The 23,763-nt window shown below is 44.6% G+C and overlaps 1 protein-coding gene across 2 annotated transcripts in view; it reads left to right on the forward strand.

Moving 5' to 3' along the window:
- Nucleotides 1–23,763, forward strand: part of MFSD6 (major facilitator superfamily domain containing 6) — a 56,143-nt gene that overhangs the window by 23,351 nt on the left and 9,029 nt on the right. For both annotated transcript variants that reach the window (XM_068120198.2, XM_068120197.2), the window contains exons 4-5: nucleotides 230–327; nucleotides 23,098–23,259. In XM_068120198.2, coding sequence (XP_067976299.2) covers nucleotides 230–327; nucleotides 23,098–23,259 — 260 coding nt within the window. The remainder of the gene's footprint in view (nucleotides 1–229; nucleotides 328–23,097; nucleotides 23,260–23,763) is intronic.

The following is a 23,763-nucleotide window of genomic DNA, read 5'->3' on the forward strand; positions in this document are numbered from 1 at the left end:
TGTGCTTTCAGCAAAAAAAAAGTGATGTACGACTCATTAATTTTTCAAATATATTGCTTTATAGTGAAATATCCTTGTTTTCTTATATCGGAAAAAGGGCATTTATTGAGACATGAGCTGAAAGGTTTTGCTTCGAACCTTTCAGATGGATTACTCTCAAAATTAAAAATTTAAGCTCTCCATCCAGCGCAGGTTTTTAACCGAGCATGTGAACATTGCTGTTCCAAAGGGTACTGTACTTGGGACTTGTCTGCAATGCCATCCGCTTTCTCTACATCTCCTACCTCATTGAGCCTTGGTATGTGCTGCCATTGGAAATTCTGCAAGGTGAGTGCATGTAACTGCTATATCATCATTGTGTGTTTTGATTCTCAAGGCATTACTCCAACAAAAGCAAAAATAAACTTTTACATTATTTTCTCAGATACGTTAAAAAGGAGGAACTATGGGGGGGGGGGGGGGGGGGTGGTTGGAGGGGAAAACCGACCACAAGCTACTTTGATGACGTTTTAGGGACAGTCTTGGTGATACTTATGAAGTATGAATGAATCGACAGGGATAAAGAATGGTGTTGGAGCTTCTCAACCATTGGAGATTAATGTATGAGACTTAATTTGTTTAATACGTCGACGCTTGTGGAAGCAGACGTGACAGAGGATAAAAAAAACCAATGTACCGACAGTCGGACAGTGGGGCGACAATATGACCCAAACAAGCAAGGAATTGAGTGCACAGAAAAAAAAAGACAGACAGGAACAGACAGGAACAGACAGGAACAGACAGGAACGGACAGGAACAGACAGGAACGGACAGGAACGGACAGGAACAGACAGGAACGGACAGGAACGGACAGGAACAGACAGGAACGGACAGAGCCAGACGGACAGAGCCAGACGGACAGAGCCAGACGGACACACAGACATACACAGACAGACAGACACACAGACAGCATAGCCGGATTAATCATTAGGCAGACAAGGCATGTGCCTTAGGGCCAGCCAAAAATTCGGGCCACAAAAATGGACAATACAAGCAGTTTTCGTCAATTTTTATTATTTTGACGTTTTCAGTTTCACAACTTCAGTTCCGTAATTGAAGAGTTTGCAGTTGTAAACACGCGCAAGGTTACAATCTAAGGTCTAGTAAACTGTAAAGCAAAGTGCCAAATCTGTGCGTGTTGTGTCATGCATATATTCATACACTGCAAATTGTATAGACTAAACTAGTTTGAAAGTACTTTCTTTTCACATTACATATTTGTCTTTTTTTGTATTAAATATTTTGTTCATGAATCAGGTCATCTTTTGTCTGGGGTCCATTTCCATGAGCCTGAGATCTAATTTAAATTGTTCAGGCCATTCTCTAAAATTTCAAAATGTGCCTTCGGGCCAGCCGAGGCTTAATCCGGCACTGACAGACAGACAGACACACAGACAGACACACCCACAGTGACACACAGCAGAAACCTGCAAGTAAAAAGGTTCCATGTGGGTGGAAAATATATCGGGTATGTATGGGGGTGGGAGTCGACTTTAAATGGTGATCCAGCACCTTCTTGAAGATATGGAAGGAAGATTGAACCATTTCCGGAACACACTTCCACAAACGTGAGAAAGGAACATTTAAACATATTACAAAACGGGGTGTTTGTATTTAAATAATGTACTATGAAACGTCCGAGAGGATTGTGTAGAGGTAAGCGCACCTGCCATTGAGCCGATTCATCTGGGTTCGATTTTCCCTCGGATGGGGTCCCGTCTGCTAGCGTTACTTCATGGACGTTTGAAACCCCCACGGTGTCTTTTGCAAAGAGTCGGCGAGTTATCGCTGACACCCAAACAACGTGTGTTTCCCTGAACTGAAGGTGAATGTTCCCAGCCGGCATTTTACTTCCTCTTTGTTTTAACCCAAGTAAGATTGGTTTTTGGTTTAACCAAATATCTGAATATGTTACTGCATTTTGGATTGCAGTAACATATTCAGATAAACACCACGGGCCTAATTTACGAAAGGCGTTTAGCGAGCGTCTTGCTAACACACGCCTAACCCTTTAACGCTGACAAAAGGATTGTTGGACGCGCACAGCAAAACACACGTCTAAAGAGCAATTTACGAAGCGAGATAAACAGCCGATTAGCCTGTGAAACATCACACACATCTCCAACATCCAATTGAAATGATGAATTTGCATAGAATCAAAGCGCCATGGACAATTATTGTTGGAGGGGACCCAGCGCATCGCTCCTCATCGTAGGTTGATCCAGGTCATCTTGCACTAGATTCAGCAGCCAATGAAATGATTTCTTTGAGAGATCCATCCTTCCCTCCTTCCACTCATCCATCCCTCTTTCCACTCACCCATCCCTCTTTCCACTCATCCATCCCTCTTTCCACTCACCCATCCCTCTTTCCACTCATCCATCCCTCTTTCCACTCATCCATCCCTCTTTCCACTCATCCATCCCTCTTTCCACTCATCCATCCCTCTTTCCACTCATCCATCCCTCCTTCCACTCATCCATCATTCATCCATCCATCCTTCCCTCCACTCATCCATCCTTCCTTCCACTCATCCATCCCTCTTTCCATTCATCCATCCCTCTTTCCACTCATCCATCCCTCTTTCCACTCATCCATCCCTCTTTCCACTCATCCATCCCTCTTTCCACTCATCCATCCCTCTTTCCACTCATCCATCCCTCTTTCCACTCATCCATCCCTCCTTCCACTCATCCATCCCTCCTTCCACTCATCCATCATTCATCCATCCGTCCTTCCTTCCACTCATCCATCCTTCCTTCCACTCATCCATCCCTCTTTCCACTCATCCATCCCTCTTTCCACTCATCCATCCCTCTTTCCACTCATCCATCCCTCTTTCCACTCATCCATCCCTCTTTCCACTCATCCATCCCTCTTTCCACTCATCCATCCCTCTTTCCACTCATCCATCCCTCTTTCCACTCATTCATCCCTCTTTCCACTCATCCATCCCTCCTTCCACTCATCCATCCCTCTTTCCACTCATCCATCCCTCTTTCCACTCATCCATCCCTCTTTCCACTCATCCATCCCTCTTTCCACTCATCCATCCCTCTTTCCACTCATCCATCCCTCTTTCCACTCATCCATCCCTCTTTCCACTCATCCATCCCTCTTTCCACTCATCCATCCCTCTTTCCACTCATCCATCCCTCTTTCCACTCATCCATCCCTCTTTCCACTCATCCATCCCTCTTTCCACTCATCCATCCCTCTTTCCACTCATCCATCCCTCTTTCCACTCATCCATCCCTCTTTCCACTCATCCATCCCTCTTTCCACTCATCCATCCCTCTTTCCACTCATCCATCCCTCTTTCCACTCATCCATCCCTCTTTCCACTCATCCATCCCTCTTTCCACTCATCCATCCCTCTTTCCACTCATCCATCCCTCCTTCCACTCATCCATCCCTCTTTCCACTCATCCATCCCTCTTTCCACTCACCCATCCCTCTTTCCACTCATCCATCCCTCTTTCCACTCATCCATCCCTCTTTCCACTCATCCATCCCTCTTTCCACTCATCCATCCCTCTTTCCACTCATCCATCCCTCTTTCCACTCATCCATCACTCATCCATCCGTCCTTCCTTCCACTCATCCATCCTTCCTTCCACTCATCCATCCCTCTTTCCACTCATCCATCCCTCTTTCCACTCATCCATCATTCATCCATCCATCCTTCCTTCCACTCATTCATCATTCATCCATCCATCCTCTTTCCACTCATCCATCCCTCTTTCCACTCATCCATCCCTCTTTCCACTCATCCATCCCTCTTTCCACTCATCCTTCCCTCTTTCCACTCATCCATCCCTCTTTCCACTCATCCATCCCTCTTTCCACTCATCCATCCCTCTTTCCACTCATCCATCCCTCCTTCCACTCATCCATCCCTCCTTCCACTCATCCATCCCTCCTTCCACTCATCCATCCTTCCTTCCACTCATCCATCCTTCCTTCCACTCATCCATCCTTCCTTCCACTCATCCATCCTTCCTTCCACTCATCCATCCTTCCACTCATCCATCCTTCCTTCCATCCATCCATCCATCCATCCATCCCTCCAACCATTGATCACAGAAAAGACAATCTGTGAATGTGTACAATCTCTGTATCCGAGCTATGGTTCCCACATGTATGCCACTCTGGGTAATCTGGATTGAAATGAGCAATGATCAATGATTTGTTATTGAAACATCTATCATGTTTTATGTTTTGGTTGTATACTACAGTATAAAATTAATTAGTGGCTATCTATGTATTATGTATGCAAATCTGGTGATGTTTTGCCACGCCTTTATATGAGAGTACAACTGCATATAAACTGCAAACTACAACTGCACTCTTTATATGAGAGTACAACTGCAGTTCTAACTATATCATTTTTACCTAATGCTTGTCTCAAGGCTTAAACACACTCTTAAGCATGCCCTCACCGACGTGTAAAGGTGTATTACCCTGCGCTCGCGAAGCGAAAATCAAGGTTAAGCATTCGGGTGTGTACGTACATGTCTGCATTTAAAAATATCATTTTCTCGGCAACTGTTGGTCCGATTGGCACGAAATTTTTACCACAGGAGTGCCTCCACCTGTAGAATTGTTAATGATGACATCATAGGTCACGTGGTATGGACGCCATCTTGGAAAAACGTTACACTATCTCCCAAACCATTCAATGGAAAGAATGTAAGCATGGCTCATTGTCAAGTACTTCCCCATGGGGAATAAGATGATTTCATAATGAAAGCACCGATGACGTCATAATTCGACAAGTGCAATGCTTGATCTGATCAGTATGAAAAAAAATATTCCTCTGCAACTGTTAGTCTGATGGACACAAAATTTTCAGAATATGAGTGGCTCCTCCTGTAGAATTTAAAAAAATGATAATTATGACGTCATTGGTCACGTGGTACAGGCGCCATCTTGGAAAAATCGGAAAAAGTTGCACCTCCATCTCCAAAACCGCTCTGTTAGTTAGTCTGGGAGCTAACACAGATTTGTATTACATCTCGAGTACAAAAGGTTTGAGAGCTAAACTCATCAGATGGTGGGATGGGGACCTCCGAATGACCATTCTTAAGTTTTCCAATTGGTGCATTAAGTAGGGGGTGCTGCTTGAAGTACCCCCCAAAGTCAGTTTAAATTACATTTTTGAGTACATCGATCAAACTAGTGCCAACAGTTTCATTTTGGCACTGTGATTACAGATGTGCTATTCTTAAGTGACGAATTTGGTGCAAAACCCATTTAAGAACGGCCTAAAGGGGGCGCTACTTTCACATTTAAATCACATTTTGAGTACATTAATGAAACTTTGTGGAAATTTTCTTTAGACCTTCCTGATGAAGGATCAGTAGTTCTTAAGTGTCGAATTTGGTGCAAAACCCATTTAAGAACGGCCTAAAGAGGGCGATATTTTTAGTACATTTAAAACACATCTCAAGTACATCAATGAAACTTTGTGGAAATATTATTTTGACCTTCCTAATGAAGGATCAGTAGTTCTTAAGTGACCCTTTTGGTGCAAAACCCATTTAAGAAGAGGTTTTTTTTTTTTTTTTTTTTTTTTTTTTTTTGTATACAAGATCGAGGCTCGTGAAAGAGCGAACATTAATCACACAGAAAGACAAACCGACACATAAAACATATAACATCGGGAGCGGAAGACAAGATGGGGAGAGAGGGGGAAGGACACAAACACAACATTTGAGAGCAGGGACCGAGAGACATGGAGACATCGAGAGATCTGAGAGAGGGCGAGGGCTTTGGGGGGGGGGCATAGGAAGGGGGTGGTGGGAGAGGTATAAAACATATGGACACTGCCAGGACTTCCAGGAAAGAAGTTGGAATTTCAAACAAGGTGGATCTGGGGTGAATTAGCGGGGGTAGAAAAGATCAAGGTTTTGGATGGGGGAAGATAAGAGATGGTGGTGAACAGCTGTTTTAAAGACCTGGAGGGAGGAGTGGGATTGAAGGGAGTGAGGAAGTTTGTTCCAGAGGCGGGAGAAAAGAGGAATGAAAGAGTGAAGGTGAGCAGAGAGCCGAGATTTCGGCAGTTTAACCATCAGAGGGTTGCTGGCAGATCTTGTGCGACCTGTAGGAATATTTGGGGGACAGAGCACAGAGAGAGCTGGGGGTGCAAGGCCGGAGAGGAGTCGGTAGAAGACAGAAAGACCACCTACCTGCCTGCGGTGAGTGAGTGAAAGGCCCTCAGAGATAGCTTCATCGCGGGAGATTCCAATAATTCTGAAAGCTTTGGTTTCAACAGCGTGAAGCCGAGCTAGGTGTGAGGCAGGAGCACCGGCCCATGGGGGAGAACAGTATTCCATTGAGCTGCGGATGAAAGCCTTGTATGTGGTGAGGAGCTCAGGTGTGCCGAGGAAGGACTTCGCACGACGGAGGATGCCCAGTCGACAACTGGCTTTGGAGGCCAGCTTGGAAATGTTGTTTTCCCAAGAAAGATCATGGCAGATAGTGAGACCCAAAATCTTGAGCGACAGAACTTCTTGGAGAGGATTGTTGAGAAAGTAGATGGGAGGGTTGTCCAGTCGATCTTTTCGGAGAGACATCGTAAGAGTGTGAGATTTGTCAGGATTGAAAGACATGTTCCACTTGTTTGACCAGTCTGTGATTTTGTCCAGGTCTTCAGAGAGAGGAGGCAGCAGACTGCCGATCTGAGGGAAGAGGAATGGAGCGGCAGAGAGTGGAGTCATCGGCAAAGAGATAGAGAGGATTTTCGAGAGAGTCAGAGAGATCATTGATGAAGACCAGAAAAAGCACGGGGCCCAGAACACTGCCTTGGGGAACTCCAGCCTGAACAGGAAGAGGAGATGAGAGAAACCCATTCAGGGCCACACGTTGACGACGACTAGAGAGGAAGTCCGCCAGCCATGCGTGGAGATTTCCATGGATACCAAAGGAGGAGAGTTTTGTGAGCAGAGCGGGGTGCCAGACCGTGTCGAAGGCACGTGATATGTCGAGGGAGACAGCTCTAATTTCCTGTTTGGCATTGAGGACCTCCATCCATTGTTGAGACAGCAGAAGCAGCATGTCCAGAGTAGAGTGACCTGGTCTGAAACCAAATTGATGATCAGAGATCAAGCCATTGGAGAAGAGGAAAGATTTCATATCCGAAGCAATGATGGATTCCATGACTTTGCTGATAATTGGGAGAAGGCTGATTGGTCTGTAGTTGCTAGGATCTGTTTTTGCACCTTTTTTGTGCAAAGCGGTGATGTTGGCTGATTTCCAAGCAGATGGCAGTTGACCTTGAGCAAAAGAGAGGGTGAAGAGAACAGAGAGAGGGTGAGATAGAGCAGCAGAGCAGGATTTTAGGACCCGTGGGCTGATGCCGTCGGGTCCAGTTGCAGAATCAGAGTCGAGGGTTGACAGAAACTTTTCCACCTTGTCAGGAGGAAAGGACACGGAGTCCAGGAGCAGCAGGGTACGACTGGGTATGGTGGGTACAGAGAGGGATGGGTTTGGGACACAAGATTTAGAGGCAAACACAGAGTTGAGGCATTCAGCTTTTTCACGTGCGGAGTCAGCTGTGTAGCCGTTTGAGGTAAGGGAGGGGATGGAGGGGGAACAAACACCAGAAACGGATTTGACCAGACGCCACCAGGATTTGGAAGAGGGAGACAGATAAGAGAGTTCGGTCTTGAGAACGGAGAGATATTGTTTCCTGGCTCTCCTGAGGGTGGACACACACTTGTTTCGGGCTTTGTGAAAGGAAATGAGATTTCCTTCCGTTGGATTTGCTTTCCAGGAGACGAAGGCAAGTTGTTTCTGGGCAACAGCCTCACCACAAGATTCCGTGTACCATGGACGGGAGGAAGGGTATGACAACTGAAGACGAGATGGGATAAATCTGTGCATGAGAGAGAGCAATTTACTTTGGAAGAATTCCCAGGATGAGTTGATGTCAGAGGTGGTAGAGATGGGAGACCAGTCCAGATGATTGATGGCTGCTTGAAGACCGTGCCAGTTGGCCTGAGTGAAATGCCAGACTCGTCGACACTGAGCAGGTTCCCTGAGGATGGTCAGAGAGATGTCCACTTTAACAAGGACATGATCAGATGATCCGATTGGAGCAGAAGAAGAGCAGCAGACATTTTCAGGGAAGTTAGTCATAACCAAGTCCAGAAGAGAAGATGTTCCGTTGACTGCGATCCGGGTCGGGAAATTGACAGATTGTGTCAGTCCCAGTGAGTTGCAGAAGTCCTTTGCTGAGGAGCCATGGCTGGTGAGAGAGGTACCCACACCCAGCCAACTGGCATGATGACAGTTGAAATCACCACATATGAGGAAGAGAGAGTTGGGATGAGTAGATAGAAGTTGGTCCATATCATCAGACAGCGAGATGTAGATGGAGTCATCACTGTTTGGTGGACGGTACAACACACATATGAACAAGAGGTGGGAGCGAAGGGGAAGCCGTAGCCAGAGGTATTCCTGGGGGTGAGGTGGAGAGAGTGCAGTGCAGGGCGAGTGAGGAAGAGAGTTTTTGATAAAGATAGCAACCCCGCCTCCAGGACGAGGCTCAGGTCTATCATACCGGAGGAGGGAGTAGCCCGGGAGAGATACTATGGAATCAGAGACATCATAAAGGAGGAAAGTTTCTGTTAAGCAGATCACGTCTGGTTTGACAGAAGCAACCTGTATGGAGAGATCAGTTAAGTTTGAACGAAGGCCCCGGATGTTTGAGGTCCATACCGTTAATGAAGAGGAAGGGGGAGCATCAGATACAGAACAGGGGGGAGGAGGGGTAGGGTAAGATGTGGAAGAGGTGGAAGAGGTAGGGAGAGCTGTTGAAGGTGTGTCAGAGATTTCAGAATAGCTCGGAGAAAGGGAAGGATGGGGCGGACAAAAGGTTTGATGGTGATTGGGTGAGCCACAATGAGGTGTTATTTGAGGAGGGGGAAGAGCGAGGCAGAAGGTTGGGGGAGATGGAGGTGAGAGTTTGAAGGGGGAAGAAGCGGGGAGGACGCTTTGAGGAGGGGGAGTGAGAGGGGGGAAATTGAGAAGCAATGAGGGTGGGGAGATTTGAAGGGGAGGGGTGAGGGGGGAGTTTGGGACGGAAGGGACAAGGGGAGGGATTTGAAAGGGATGGGATATGGGGGAGATTTGGAGGGGAGGGGTGAGGCAGGAGTCTAGGAGGGGAGGGGCGAGGGGGCGTCTTGGCGGGGAGGGGTGAGGGGGTAGTTTAGGAGGGAGGGGGCAAGGGGGGAGATTTGAAAGGGATGGGTGATGGGGAAGATTTGGAGGGGAGGGGTGATGGGGAAGATTTGGAGGGGAGGGGTTATGGGGAAGATTTGGAGGGGAGGGGTGAGATTGGATTTTTGAAAGTGTACGATTTATGGGAAACGAACATTTATTGCAAAATGAGTTTCTTGTGACCTTCGAGTTAAAAATACGTTTAAGGACGCTGGATGGAGGATGGAGTGCAGGAGAGTTTAGGGAATGTAGAAAAAAGGCACTATAGGAGATGGATATTTTTTTTGGGATGAATTGATTTGGTGAGCAAGTCGAAAGCAGCCTTTTAAAGAAGAAGAAGAAAAAGGTGTTATAAAATATGACGGAATACATAACTTGAGGGGAAAGTGTAAACATTGAAGGTTAATGAGTGAAAACTATCTGGGGAAATGGGGGAGAAACACGTGGTCGAAGAACGAACGAACGAATAAGAATGAATAAACGAATGAGAACAGAGAAGGAAATGTGTTTTTTTTTTTTTTTTTTTTTTTTTTTTTTTTTTTTGAGTTGAGATTTACACAAGGAAGTAGGCTATGGGTGAAAAGACTGGGAATACAGAGAACGAAAGTTATTGGATCACAAACGACGGATCGCTGAGAAAAACAAAGCCTCAAGGTTGTACAGTGCACACTGTACAAGGCCTCAAGACACGACACGAATTAACACGATTTTCAATACAGGTATGAAAGATTTGCACCGAAAAATCTTCGTCGGGACACAATATACGTACAACACCATAAATAAATACAGTTTTAACGAAAATACAAATGGGAACAATCACTTAACTTCGATTTCAAATCGTTCGCGATGCGGCAAAGGCCTGGCTCGCGACACGGCAAACAGACGATCAATTTATGAAAGATAAACACCGAGAAACAACCAAAGTTGCACACAATAACTTCACACACCGAAAGATAAATACAGTTTCGACAAAATACAATTGTGAACAGACTTAACTTCGAAAAACGTGGAGACCGTGTGGAGCTTCGAAAATCCCTGCCGCCGTCTCCAAGATCTCGCGAGATCCCGCGAGGTCATAGGCAAATACCTGTTTCCGGGAAATTAAGATCAATAGAGAGTAGGTCATGGTGAAACAAAGATCGTTTCATATCGAATATTTACTCTTTTTCTCCATGGATAAGGTTTTTCGTATCGCCCAAGTTAGGGGCCGAAGGTGTATATCCATTAGGCCTATTTCAGAAGGTAAAGATCAACGCAGGCGTGGCCCGCAATGGACCATGAAGGATGCAAATCTGTAATGCATTTTGCCAGTTCTCAATGCACAGAATGCCTTACAATTTGACTCTGATAGAATAGAAGAACAAAGAAACTATCAATTTAACTTTTCTATCAACTACGTATATTTCAATGATAAAATCAAGTGTGACATGTAGATCTGGCATCGATACATAAAAGGAGCATCAGTGATCAGTAAAAGTAATTGGACCTGGCATTTTTCCTACACATTCAGTGCATATGGAACAAGCATCATGAATCATGAAAAAATAAACAGTTTCCTAGTCTACTGTTTCACGCTTTTGGCAAGAGGGCATCTACTGAGTAGCTATTGTGGTAAAACATTTGTATTTAATTATATGTTGCAACAGGACACTAACATGCCTTTGTTCAAGTGGTTATGCTCCTTGGAAACCAAACTTTTGTCATGTGTCAACTATGACTACCTTTTGATATCCATATCCATATCATGCTAAATTTTAAAATGATATCAATCTATCGCTAAAACTTACAAGACAAAACATCAAAACTGCTGATGAGTCTCATACTGTTAGGCAAAAGTTCTATTCCTATACTGTGATAATCATGAGTTCACTAGTATTTATTAGTATTGGTATAATTATGGTTTCAGCCTGCCTGTCTGTTACAAGATTCTAGTCATCCTCGTCAGAACTGTCATCTTCATCTGAAGATGCAATTTCCATGTCATTCTCCTCTTCCTTGTCCATTGCTTCCAATTCCTCTGTCTCTGGGATAAGGCTTTCAGGGAGTTGCTCCCCTTCGAACCAAACTGGTTTGTAATGGTCATCAACTAACTGCCAGCCATTTTCTTGAGTGGGATGCTGCTCTATATGATTTTGATCTGCTCTTGCCCACATGTTGGCAACAAAGGAAGCACGCTTAATGTGAGTATTGAGCTCATCTTCGCAAGGTGGTAGTCCACTTGCATCCATGCCCCTCAAATTGGCAAGTAGGTTTTTTCCATTTCCCTTTGGTCCGTATGTCTTCATGAACTTCTCGTACCTACACTCATTTAGGCTGGTGTTTGCACTATCCTTAGCTCCATACATTGTGGCTGTGAACCTCTGAAGAGCTGCTTTCGTCATGTTAGAAATTGTGTTTGTTGCCATTAATCTGAAATAATTCTGGTAGTCAGGTTGTTTTTCCAGAGTTTTGAAAGGCCTGACCTTCCCTTTTCTGACATGCTGACGTTTAGTCCGATCCTGTGAAGGCATGGAAAGCTGGCAACGCAGCACAAAGATCTGGTCCTAGCTCCTTACATATTGCAGTCACACTGACGTAACGACGGTTGTTCTTTAAAACTGTTCCAATATCCATCCACAATGTTGACTGAAATCTATGGCAATGGTACAGTAATATCACTGAAATATCTGTGTCGGAAGCCCTGACCACTATGTTCCCGTTCTTACAATCAGCTGATAAGGAATGCAGACAAATCTTTGTGTCTGCCTCTTCATGGTTGTTCCTTAATCCATCCACCGTGTCTCGCTGTATGACACCCTCTTTCACCTGGAAGTGATAGCACTCCCCCGGGACATCTAGGAAGACTTCACGATCCCCAAAAATGTTTGCATATGAAGAGTCCTGCCATTCATTGGCAAGAAACTGAGGTAACTGCTTTTTGAAGGACCTGGACTTCAGGGCATCATTTAGATGTCTTGGCACTCGTCTCTGCTCTGGCCCTGTGATGACGAAAGTTCTGTTGTCGGATCCCCGCCTGTCCCTCTCCGTGTCCTTAATTGAAGGCTGTGGATAATCATCAAAGACTATGTGTATGCGTTTGGCTGACGCTGTTAAACTCTGGTTAAGAATACTTCCGGCTAACCCTCAGTATGTGGGAGGCAAATTTGGTGGTAAGCTATGCAAAAGGAACTGTCCATCTATGATGTAAGAACTGACTTTCTCTGGCCTCTCTTCAATATCTTTCACTTTATTTTCCAATATATCAAAGAGAGCACTCTTATCGGTCTTTGTCATTACTTCGTCAGGGCTGGCCATGGACAGAGGTACTGGGGTCAATGGGTACTGGAGAATATGCTGCATGTCAAGTCTCTTCTTGGTGGTCAGCACAAGGAGACGGCCCATCAGATCACGTGATCCTTTAAGGGCAGCAATTTTCGTGTTCTTGATCCGACGATTGGTTGCACATCCATCTTCAAAGGTTTTCAGCTTTTTCTTCTTTATTGGGCTTTCAAACCTGTTTGGATCATTCTCGCAAGACTCGATGAATTCCTTGTGTCTGGCTTTTCCTTTGGTTGGTACATTGAGGAGGCTTTCGTGGATTTCTTCATCGGTACCTTTTCCTGTGCTTATATTGTACAATACCTCTGAAGCATTATGGGTTTCAAATGGATTGTTCTTGTCCAAGATTTGTTTGGTGATTTTCTGAAGATCCTCATTGTCACGTTGAATTCGTCTTGGCCTGAGTTCTGCAGTGACATCTTCTTTGCTGATCAATCCTGTCATCTCTTGCAGCAGACTAATGAACGATGCCCGGGCAGCCTTTGTTACCATCCATCTGAGGCGAGCGGAGTAGTCATTAGTGAAGGAGGTGATTCCTGTCAGTCGAGATGCGGCGTCAGCATTGATGGTCTGCTCCAATGTCAAATCAACGGGAATTCTGCTGAAATCATGTTCTGTCCTTCGCACTGTGAATGCACCCTGGTTAAGTATCTCTCTAAGGCCGGGATGCGTGTCATTAATATTCAACAAGTCCAGTTGGTATTTTGTTAACCAGCGCGAATAGTTGATATGGGCTGTGGCAAAGAACAAGTCAATGATCGGTGTGAGTGTGAAGACAAAGAGTTCAATGTTATTTGTACGGATTGCTCTTCGGAGTTCCGCTTCCATCATACGGAGTTCCGCTTCCGGTCCCTCGAGCGACGGGGCTTGCTTTGATCTCTCCACGGCATCAAAGTTTGAGTGTTTTCCCGTTCGTTTCTTTGTCAAATTTCCGCTGCGTATTTTGTTGTGTATGTGTTATTGTGTGTTTCTATTTGGTTTTGGTTTTGTAGTTGTTGCAAATTTGTGTGTAATTAGTCGTTTCTTTGTCCGCGCCTCGTGCGGCCTGGTGTCTCGTGCGGCCTCCTCGTCTCGACTTGTGCCCCGCCCCCTATATTCTCGTTTGTTCTTTCACCTCTGCTCCTGCTTTCTCAAATCCACGTTCTCACTTAGAGACTTTTCCCAGATTGTTTTCATGGTTTTGTTGAAATATTTCTTTAAATATGTTTAAACCGCAGCGGTGATCCCCCCCCCCCCCCCCCCCCCCCCAGGATTTCCATGTTTTAAACGTTTCCCAGTGTGTACCCTGGATAAGAATAGGTACGCCGTATCCCTGCGTGTCGTAGGAGGCGACTAAGTGGGTTGGCGTCAGGAAGGGCATCCGGCCATAAAAAAAACATTGCCTCAAAAAGAGAACCATGACAATTACAACTACATGTGGGCAGGGTACAGCCCGAAGTGGAGATCGGTTTCTGAGGTTTGGGATATGGAATGTAGGGACAATGACAGGGAGATCAGGAGAAGTGGTGGAAGTATTGGTCAGAAGAAGAGTGGACATATGTTGTGTGCAAGAGACGAGATGGAAGGGAAGTGGTGTGAGAATGGTGAAGGGTAGGCAGGGACAGAAATACAAGTTTGTGTGGCAAGGGTGCCTGGAGGGCGTGAATGGTGTTGGTGTCCTGTTTTCTGAGGAGTTTGTAGACAGTGTGGTGAGTGTGACTAGAGTGAGTGATAGGTTGATGATGGTGAAAATGATGATTGGAAAGCTCTTGGTGAACGTCATCTCGGGATATGCTCCGCAGGTTGGTCGGAGCGATGAAGAGAAGGACAAGTTCTGGTGTGCGATAGAGAAGCTGATGGAAAACGTGAAAGATGAGGAAGTTGTTGTGGTAGGAGGAGACCTAAATGGACATGTGGGAAGGAGTATGGATGGTTTTGAAGGAGTTCATGGGGGTTACGGATATGGTGTGAGAAATGGAGAAGGTGAAAGGATTTTGGAGTTTGCTGATGGAGCTGATTTGTTGATTTGTAATACTCAGTTCCAGAAAGAGGATAATAAGCTTGTTACATACACGTCAGGTGGGTCGACGACAACCGTTGACTACCTGATGGTGCGTAGGCGAGATAGGGGGCACCTCCGAGACACAAAGGTGATCCCGGGGGAGGAGGCTGTTTCACAGCACCACTTGGTTGTCTGCGACGTAAGGGTGAAAGGTGCGAGGAGAGCTCGGCGGGTGAAGTACCAACCGAGAATGAAGGTGTGGAGGTTGAAAGAGGTGACAGTAAGGGAGGCATTAAAAGAGAGGCTGAGTAGGGTCGAGGATGATGTGGTTGAGCTTGAAAGTGGTTGGATGTCAATGAAAGCTAGTCTGTTGGGAGCCGTTGGTGAGGTATGTGGATGGACAAAAGGACCACCAAGGCACTCGGAAACATGGTGGTGGGATGATGAAGTTGGAAAGACGATTGACGAGAAGAGGAAGAAGTTCAAGGAGTGGCAGAAGGCGAGGGGTACGGGAGCAGAAACAGCAGAGCATGAAAGTTATAAGGCAGCCAGGAAGGCTGCAAAGAAAGAGGTAGCAAAGGCGCAGGAGGCATGTAGGAAAATGTTCGGAGAACGCTTGGATTCGGAAGAGGGTCAGAGAGCGGTATTCAGGATTGCAAAGCAGATAGCGAAAGAGAGGTGTGATGTGATGGGGGTGAGCTGCTTGAAGGATGAAGTGGGACAAATCGTTGTCGACCCAGATGGAATTAAAGGAAGATGGAAAAGATGTATGGAAATGCTGTTGAATACAGAGAATGAATGGGATGGCAACATAGAGAGTAACCCAGTTTTAGGACCGGCAGAGAAGATAACTGAGAAGGAAGTTGAGGAAGCGATAAAAGCAATGAAGGGTAGAAAAGCGGGAGGGCCGACGGGAGTTGTGGGAGATATGTTGAAGGCAGCAGGAAGTTGGGGTGTGAAGAGAATGACAGAGATCTGTAATCTGGTGGTGAAAGAAGGCCGCATTCCAGTGGATTGGGAACTGAGTACCCTCGTCCCTCTATACAAGGGGAAAGGTGACCCTCTGGAGTGTGGCTCGTACCGAGCGATAAAGTTATTGGAGCATGGAATGAAGGTATTGGAAAGGGTGTTGGAGAGGAGGATAAGGTAGAAAGTGAAGATCGATGAAATGCAGTTTGGATTTATGCCAGGAAGAGGAACGACAGACGCGCTTTTCATTGTGAGGCAGTTGCAGGAGAAGTACATGGAGAAGAGGAAGAAGTTGTTTATTGGGTTTGTTGATCTGGAGAAAGCATTCGATCAGGTTCCACGCAAAGTATTGACATGGGCATTGAGGAAGTTAGGAGTGGAGGAATGGTTGATCAGAGTAGTGATGGCAATGTACAAAAGAGCACGCACAGCTGTAAGGACGAAGGACGGGAACAGTGGTGAGTTTGAGGTGAAGGTGGGAGTGCATCAGGGGTCGGTACTAAGTCCACTACTATTTGTAGCTGTGATGGAGGTGCTGGCTCAGAACGTAAAGGAGGGTTTACCGTGGGAGTTGTTGTATGCAGATGATCTGGTGTTGATTGCGGAAAGTATGGATGGACTGAAGGAAAAGATGAACACGTGGAAGGAATGTATGGAGACAAAAGGTCTGAAGGTGAATATCGGAAAGACGAAGGTGATGGTGAGGTGGAAAGAACTGGGAAGTGGCCCTGTGCTGTGTGTAGGAAGGGTGTCGGAGTGAACTCCATTCAGTGTACAATGTGCGCTGAGTGGGTTCATCAAAAATGTAGTGGTCTGAGAGGGTCATTAACCAGTGTGGCAGCTACATTCAAATGTAAGGTGTGCACAGAGGGAGCTGCAGATGGAGGAAATGTTGAGTTGGATCTTCGAGATGGCGTGAAGCTGGAAGGTGTGAAAACATTTTGCTACCTCGGAGACATGCTGAATGGAGAAGGTGGATCAGACTCGGCAACGGTTGCTCGAGTGAGATGTGCATGGAAGAAGTTTCGGGAATTGAGTGGCGTGCTGATGATGAGGGGAGTGTCGTTGAAGCTGAAGGGAAAGGTGTATGCTGCATGTGTGAGAAGTGTTATGATTTATGGGAGCGAGACATGGGTAATGAACGTAGAGCAGCAACGAAGGTTGGAAAGGGTGGAAATGCGAATGGTTCGACGGATGTGCGGAGTATCGTTGAGAGAGAGGAAGACAAATGATAAATTGCGAAAGATGATGGGAATAGAGCCTGTGATTGATGCTGTGAAGAGGAACAGGTTGAGATGGTTTGGTCATGTGTTGAGGAAGGATGAAAGTGACTGGTTGAGAAGAGTGATGGAAATGAATGTAGAAGGAAGTAGAAGACGGGGAAGACCGAGAAAGACTTGGCTAAAGATGGTGGAAGAAGAAATGCGGGCAAGGGGGTTAACAAGGAGAGATGCAGAAAATAGGGCAAAATGGAGAAGATTGTCATGGGGACCGCAAGGCTAACCCCCGCTCTAGCAGGGAAAATGGCCTTTAAAATGCATGTTGTTGTTGTGTTGTTGCTCTTTCAAGTCGGTGAAATACGTTTATGTACTCCACATACATCATCCAGAACTGGGCAGTGTATCCATGAGCTCCTGATAGTGTTGCATCGGTGAATTCAGAATACTCTTTAGCAAAATTCTCAAAAAGATCTGTACTGATCACCATGTCAAGCCCATGTTCTCCTGTATTGGTATTGGTTTTCACTGTAGATATCAGGGTGTGAAGCTCTTCTTTGAAATCACATGTCTGTAGAAATGCCTTGAAATGCAGACTTTGAAAGGCAAGGGCAAGTAGAGGATGGAGCCTCTTGCATCGGTTGAAGTGTTTTCCCGTGAGGAACCCATTCAACGAACCTGGGGCAAGGACTCCAGTCTTTGTAAGCATGTCCGGTCCTCCTGATTCTGCTATGAGCTTTCCAATTGCCTTGAAGAATGCCATTTCTATATGGAAAGCACCCATCATGATGAATATGTTGTCAAATGTTGGAGATTCTCTAGCCTGGATCTGCATAGCTGGTTTCGCTGCATTAAGGTCATAAGTAACCAGTCCATAATCTTGATTGCATTCTTCAGCACACTTCTGGGTTGTCTGAAGGGTTTGTCGCACTACCGACAAGCTGGTGATGGGCTCCTTAAGGTTTGGCATGTATCTCACTTCCTGTTTTGGTAGCTCATCCTTGTAGAAGATGGCATTGAAGCCAACCCACATGGGAAGAACATCAGTCTCAAATGCGTGGCTCATCATCCATACGAGGTCAAGATGTCTTGCCCTAATTGCCGCGTCAGGTAGGTTAAATACGGATGTGTTTTTGTCGCTGAAGACTGTCATTTTGGGGACACCAAAATAGGGCGCAAGAAGAGTGTCAGCGACAGTGAGAGACGTCTTCTTCTTGACAGCTTTCTTTGCTTCTGGTATTGCCTTTCTAACTGGTGTTGTACTTTCATTAATCTGTTGAATGCTGGTACGATCACCTGGCAAGTTTTGATACAGAATTCCCATCGTATCATGCAGTGTGTTGCTCCCCGACAACGTTTGGGTCATTTCATCAAAATTGTCAAAGGCGAGTCCGGTTGGAAGGCCTGGGAAAGTGTTCTCAGGGCAAGCATCTTTTCTCTCTTGGATGGCTTCAGCGGTTGCTGTTTCGAGTTCCTCCAAGCAAGAATAGTTGAGACAATGACCAAACCTATTCAGAACTTGAACAAGCTTCTTGCTACCAATGATAGATTTTATAGCCATACCCAGTGACATGTTTTGCTGGTTTTGCGTGGCCTCTTTGGACAACAAACAATGCATCCTGACTTGTGGAATCAATGCGACGTTTAATCCACGTTCCACATTGGTCAGATATGTTGCCTGTGTACAGAACTTTGAAGAAGTTCATCACGGGTTGGGGTACAATTGTGTCTCCGTCTCTGACGTCATTCAATGTTGGATTCTCTGGTACATCTTTTTTTGGAGCATTTAACAGCTGCTTTCGCAAGATTAGAGCTGCTTGGTTGAGGAGTCGTTCCTCGGACTCTGCGTATTCATAAGCCACACGTACGAAATCATCAGCAATTACTGCATTGTAAAGAATACTACCCAATTTCTTACCTGCTGGACTCTGCACCTTGATTTTGGACCCAAATCTATTTGTTATGTTTCGCATCAGACTGTGCCTATGCATAGGAGACTCATCAGCAGATGAACAAAGGTCCAAATAACGTTCATACACAGATGTCAACAGTTCTGCACGTTTGTCAGCAATTACAGACTTCTCAACATATTCATGGATATTTCTAACAGCAATTGTCTTTTTCTGTGGAATGTCATCAGTTTTCTGATCAGTATTAGAAGTTCTACTGGCTGCAAGTACGAATGCGCTCTTGCATGTATGATGATATTTAGCTTCTTTTGCCACCAGGTCTACACCAGTGACCTTCGAAAGGATAGCTTCATCCTGAAGTAGTTCAGCGGCCTCTTGAATCTTCTGTCCTGCCTCTAATGTTTCACACGATCCTAAAAGTTCAATAGTCCCGCCTTTCTTCTTCTTCCTCTTTGAATTACAGAAAAGGCAAGTTGCAGGAAGTATTCCAGATGAGGAGGGTTCAGCATCGTCATCTGCCCTTGCGTTAGAACGTAAATGTGGCAAATTCCTTTCACTAGCGTCAGATGGTCCGTCTCCAGGAGTTGATGTTGTGGATGTAACGGCTGTGAATTTCTGGTAGTATGATACATGATACCCATCATTCTCATCTGGGCTCTGAGGCAAGCTGACAACCAAGTCATAATAAACCGATTTCAGAAATTGGGGTTTTGCACGCCTCTTCTCAGCTGCAGCTTGCACAGTACTCCAGTTTTTCTCATTGAAGGGCAAAACATCACAATGTCGTTTCTTCTCTGAGGGCTTCCCGGCAATGTGGAGAATACAACGCCTGGGTGCAGGAACATCATTGTTGGAAGGATCAGATGACTCCATATCTGTTTTGCAGGCCGATGACCTGAAATGAAAATGGATTTCGTAAGCATGGGAAAGTTCTATAGGGGCAAAAATGCACTTCATAAAACATCTTATAAGATCCATAAAAATTGAGATTACATACCAGTATTACCAGTATTTATCAATACTGGTGTTAATTGTGAAATTACAGAAAATGGGGTGAGAGACGCCCAAGGATAACGCACACATATGATGATTGACATAAATATATCCTCAATAACTAGTGTTGTTCGCTGACATCATTTCTTGGATTACCGGTACGAAAGATTTACATTACATGAGTGAATATAAAGAAAGTGAACACAGTCATCTTAAACAACTGGTACTTCAGTGCGTGGCGATGCAGGCAAGAGTGGGCCAGGGATTTACGAATTGTAGGCCCAAACTATGGGATATACAAAACTACTCATCGTGGACAATTCATTGATTTAACCACAGGCCACAATAAGTTATTGGCTTAGGGCCCCTTAATATATGTTATCTGAATATGATAGCTACTGTAACTCTAGATAAAACTCACCTCTCAGTTGCATGATATTTGTGACTACTTCATGTAGTATTTTGAAGAAAATTCGGAATGATGAAATGGGAATCACAGCACCAACTATACTGCACAGCTAGTGTACATGCATAACACACTGCAGTAGCCCATCCTTGCATTCTAAGCCAGCAGTGTATATCTATATTATAATGAGTCATCTAGGCCAACCAGTGATTTATCATCTTCTGTTATCTAATAGTTACCTGTAGCTAATGTTGGTGCCTTGGTAGGCCAATCCTACTTCCTTCTTAACAGGAATTTGGCCATAGTTGATATTTGACCGCTTCTTAAATGGGTTTTGCACCAAATTCGACACTTAAGAACTACTGATCCTTCATCAGGAAGGTCTAAAGAAAATTTCCACAGTTTCATTAATGTACTCAAAGTGTGATTTAAATGTGAAAGTATCGCCCCCTTTAGGCCGTTCTTAAATGCGTTTTGCACCAAATTCGTCACTTAAGAATGGCACATCTGTAATCAGTGCCAAAATGAAACTGTTGGCACCAGTTTGATCGATGTACTCAAAAATGTAATTTAAACTGACTTTGGGGGGTACTTCAAGCAGCACCCCATACTTAATGCACCAATTGGAAAACTTAAGAATGGTCATTCGGAGTTCCCCATCCCTCTGATGAGTTTAGCTCTCAAACCTTTTGTACTCGAGATGTAATACAAATCTCTGTTAGCTCCTGCATCATATGGGAAAAAAAATTGAAACGTGCCTCATTCCCACCATCTGATGAGTTTAAGAACGTAAAGAACTCCAAATGGGGAATAGGTGTTGTTAACAATGACGTCATTGGTGCCATAATTGTGACATAATTTGACAGGGACGAACGCTTAGTCTGATCAGTTTGAAATTTATTGAGCATGATCTATGCAACAATTATATTAGAGAATATATACATTTTATGATATTTATGATGTCGTCGCTCACGTGGTCTGGCAGCCATATTGGATCAAAGAAAAAAAAAACGTTCAAAAACAGAAGAGTTGGTTCGCACCAAGTTGACTGCACAGGGTAAGTATTCTATGAATACCATCTAGTTTGATGTTTAAACGCTTGTGGTAAGGTTTTGATTGCACAATAGGTAAACACACTTCGAGGATAGGCGATTAACTTTGAACGGTAGAGGGGATTGGGGGCGGGGGGGGGTGGGGGGGGGGCGTTGGGGGGGAAAAGGGTGACTGGACACTCAAATGACATTTGTGATATGACTTAAATATTTGATTTTCATGTTTATAAATAGTTCCAGAGAACGATTATTCTTTCCAGTGTTTATTATTTTGTATTTGGAACTACTGTACTACTACTACTCTACTAATACTTTATTAGCACTGGGATTCCAACTGATTGTACCCCAATGTACAATGGCCCCAATGATTCCAACTTTCTCGGGGTCAGCTGGGGAATGCTTGTGGCCATAGTCATTCAAGAACCAGTTGGCCAGGTCTGACGTTCGACTTGAAGTGGTTGGAATTTGTTGAAGGTTCTGGTCATAGTTCACCTACTTTTTAAGACCGTGGGATCTTGAATTTCCACCCTTTAAGTGAAATCCCAGGGCAGCAGGTGTATAGTTTGGGTCGAGTTTATACATATTTGGAATCCTTGCAAATCCTAAAATATATACTTGAGAGTCCAGGCTCATGAAGGAGCATACAAGGATTACAATGTGGGGAGAATTGAAACGTTGGGAATGTGACCAAATGGGATCCCAAAAAAAGGAATTATGTGTACTGTAAGTGATTATGATTTGGAATGAGAGGTAAACTCAGATGGGGTTGAGCTCTGTTCTTGAATCGCTGGAGCGAAGAGTTGGATTGGATAACATAGAAGGGCTTTTTCTCCTGCCTATGGAATGGGGACAAAGGAGTGCAGATGAACCTGAAGCCGGGATTTTGGATGGTTGACATGTACTGGTTGTTGGATATACCTGTTTGTCCTGGAAGGGCTGGAGGATTGAAAGGACCGGACGGGAGAGGAGAAGACAGGCCTCCAAGAAGTCTCGGATATTCTGGACATTCAGAGAAGTTGTTGCTATTGACTACTGAAATGACTGGACACCAAGCACTTCAGCCTCCACTAGGAGGGCACATGAGAAGATGCCAATAAGAGCAACATTTTTTTATGAGAGGTTGGATAATGTCTGCAAATATATATATATATATTTTTTAACAAAACCATCGCTGTTGTTAACTGTGCTGGCATGTACAGTACGACGACCATTCCAAGATGGCACAAGTTAAAAATTCAGTTTTGGGGTTTAGCTCAAGTCATACCTCACTTTCCAGACTTGGTTGCATAATGGATCCAGCATCCGCTTTGGGTCTGGGAGGTCGGCGGTTTGACCCTGACCATGGTCGAGTCTTACCAAAGACTTTAAAAACGAAGGTTGATGGAGGTTGTTTTCATCCCTGTTTATCTGTCTGTTTCTCTTTTGAGCACGATATCTCGAAAGGTTGTGGGCGGATTCAAACGAAACTTGGTGGACAGGTTGGGTGCGTGACGAATTGATTCGATTTTGGTGAAGATCCTGAGCTGGATCAGATAAATTTTTAAAAAATATTTGAGTGATTCTTCATAATTAAGAGATGGGGCCAAAAACTACATACAGCATATTTCAAAACGTTGTGGATGGGTGATGACAAAACTAGGTGGATGAGTTGGCTAGATGACGAGAACAAGCCGATTATATTTTGGTTCAGCTCCAGATCCAGATCCGGCCTATCATTGGGATACAAATTGTAAACTGTTCAGCCTGGTGGAGGCAGGTGCTCTACCGAGTGCTGTTCTAGTTATGACAATGTCATTTAGGCTTTCTTTATGGTTACTTTGCTCTCTTAGTTGGTTTGTCTCTTTGGTAAGCAGTAACATAAAACTTGTAATTATGAAAAAAACAACTAATTTTTGGATTGTTATAAACCTGAGATGGGGACAGATTGTACAAATGAATAAATTATGGTATGCCTCACCCTTCCCTCTTCCACACCTTTCACCCCCAGGCATGACACATGCTGCAATTTGGGCCTCTTGTATCTCGTACCTGACTGCGGCTGTGCCACCCCCACTGCGCACGTCGGCTCAGGGAATCTTGCAGGGTCTTCACCTCGGCTTAGGCCGAGGTTGTGGTGCCGTGATTGGTGGATTAGTAGTTCATGCATTCTGTGAGTTTGTACCCCTTTTCCCCACTTTGTTACTGGCTTTTTGCCCCAGCCATTGTCACAGCGACATGCTTCTTCATGACTTTCTTTGGTTTACAAAACCTTTGGAGTTTCATCAATAACCTTTCATGTTTTTTCGGCTTCAGGTCCATGGGGCTCGGTCCCTTAAAATAATTGCAATTATACAGACTTGGCATTTAATATGGAATATTTTTTTTGTGGGGGTGAACTTACTTTTCAAGATGACTTAGAACCAAAAGTTCATTGGAATTATGTGGAAATTATTCTAGCTTTTGTTAATGTGACCTTTAAAAGAAACAAAAACCACATTTGACATTTTGAAGCAAATAAATTGATCCTTGAAAGTGATATAAACTGATATTGAACTCAATTCACGGACAGTACTGTGTTAAACTTCTGTGCGTTTTCCAGAAGTATCTCTTTATTTTGCACATTAGCCAATTATTTTTTTTAACAAAAACAAAAGTTCAATTACGACTGGGATTA

This window comes from Myxine glutinosa, chromosome 6 (assembly GCF_964187855.1).
Source record: "Myxine glutinosa chromosome 6, kmMyxGlut1.1, whole genome shotgun sequence".
NCBI lineage: Eukaryota > Metazoa > Chordata > Myxini > Myxiniformes > Myxinidae > Myxine > Myxine glutinosa.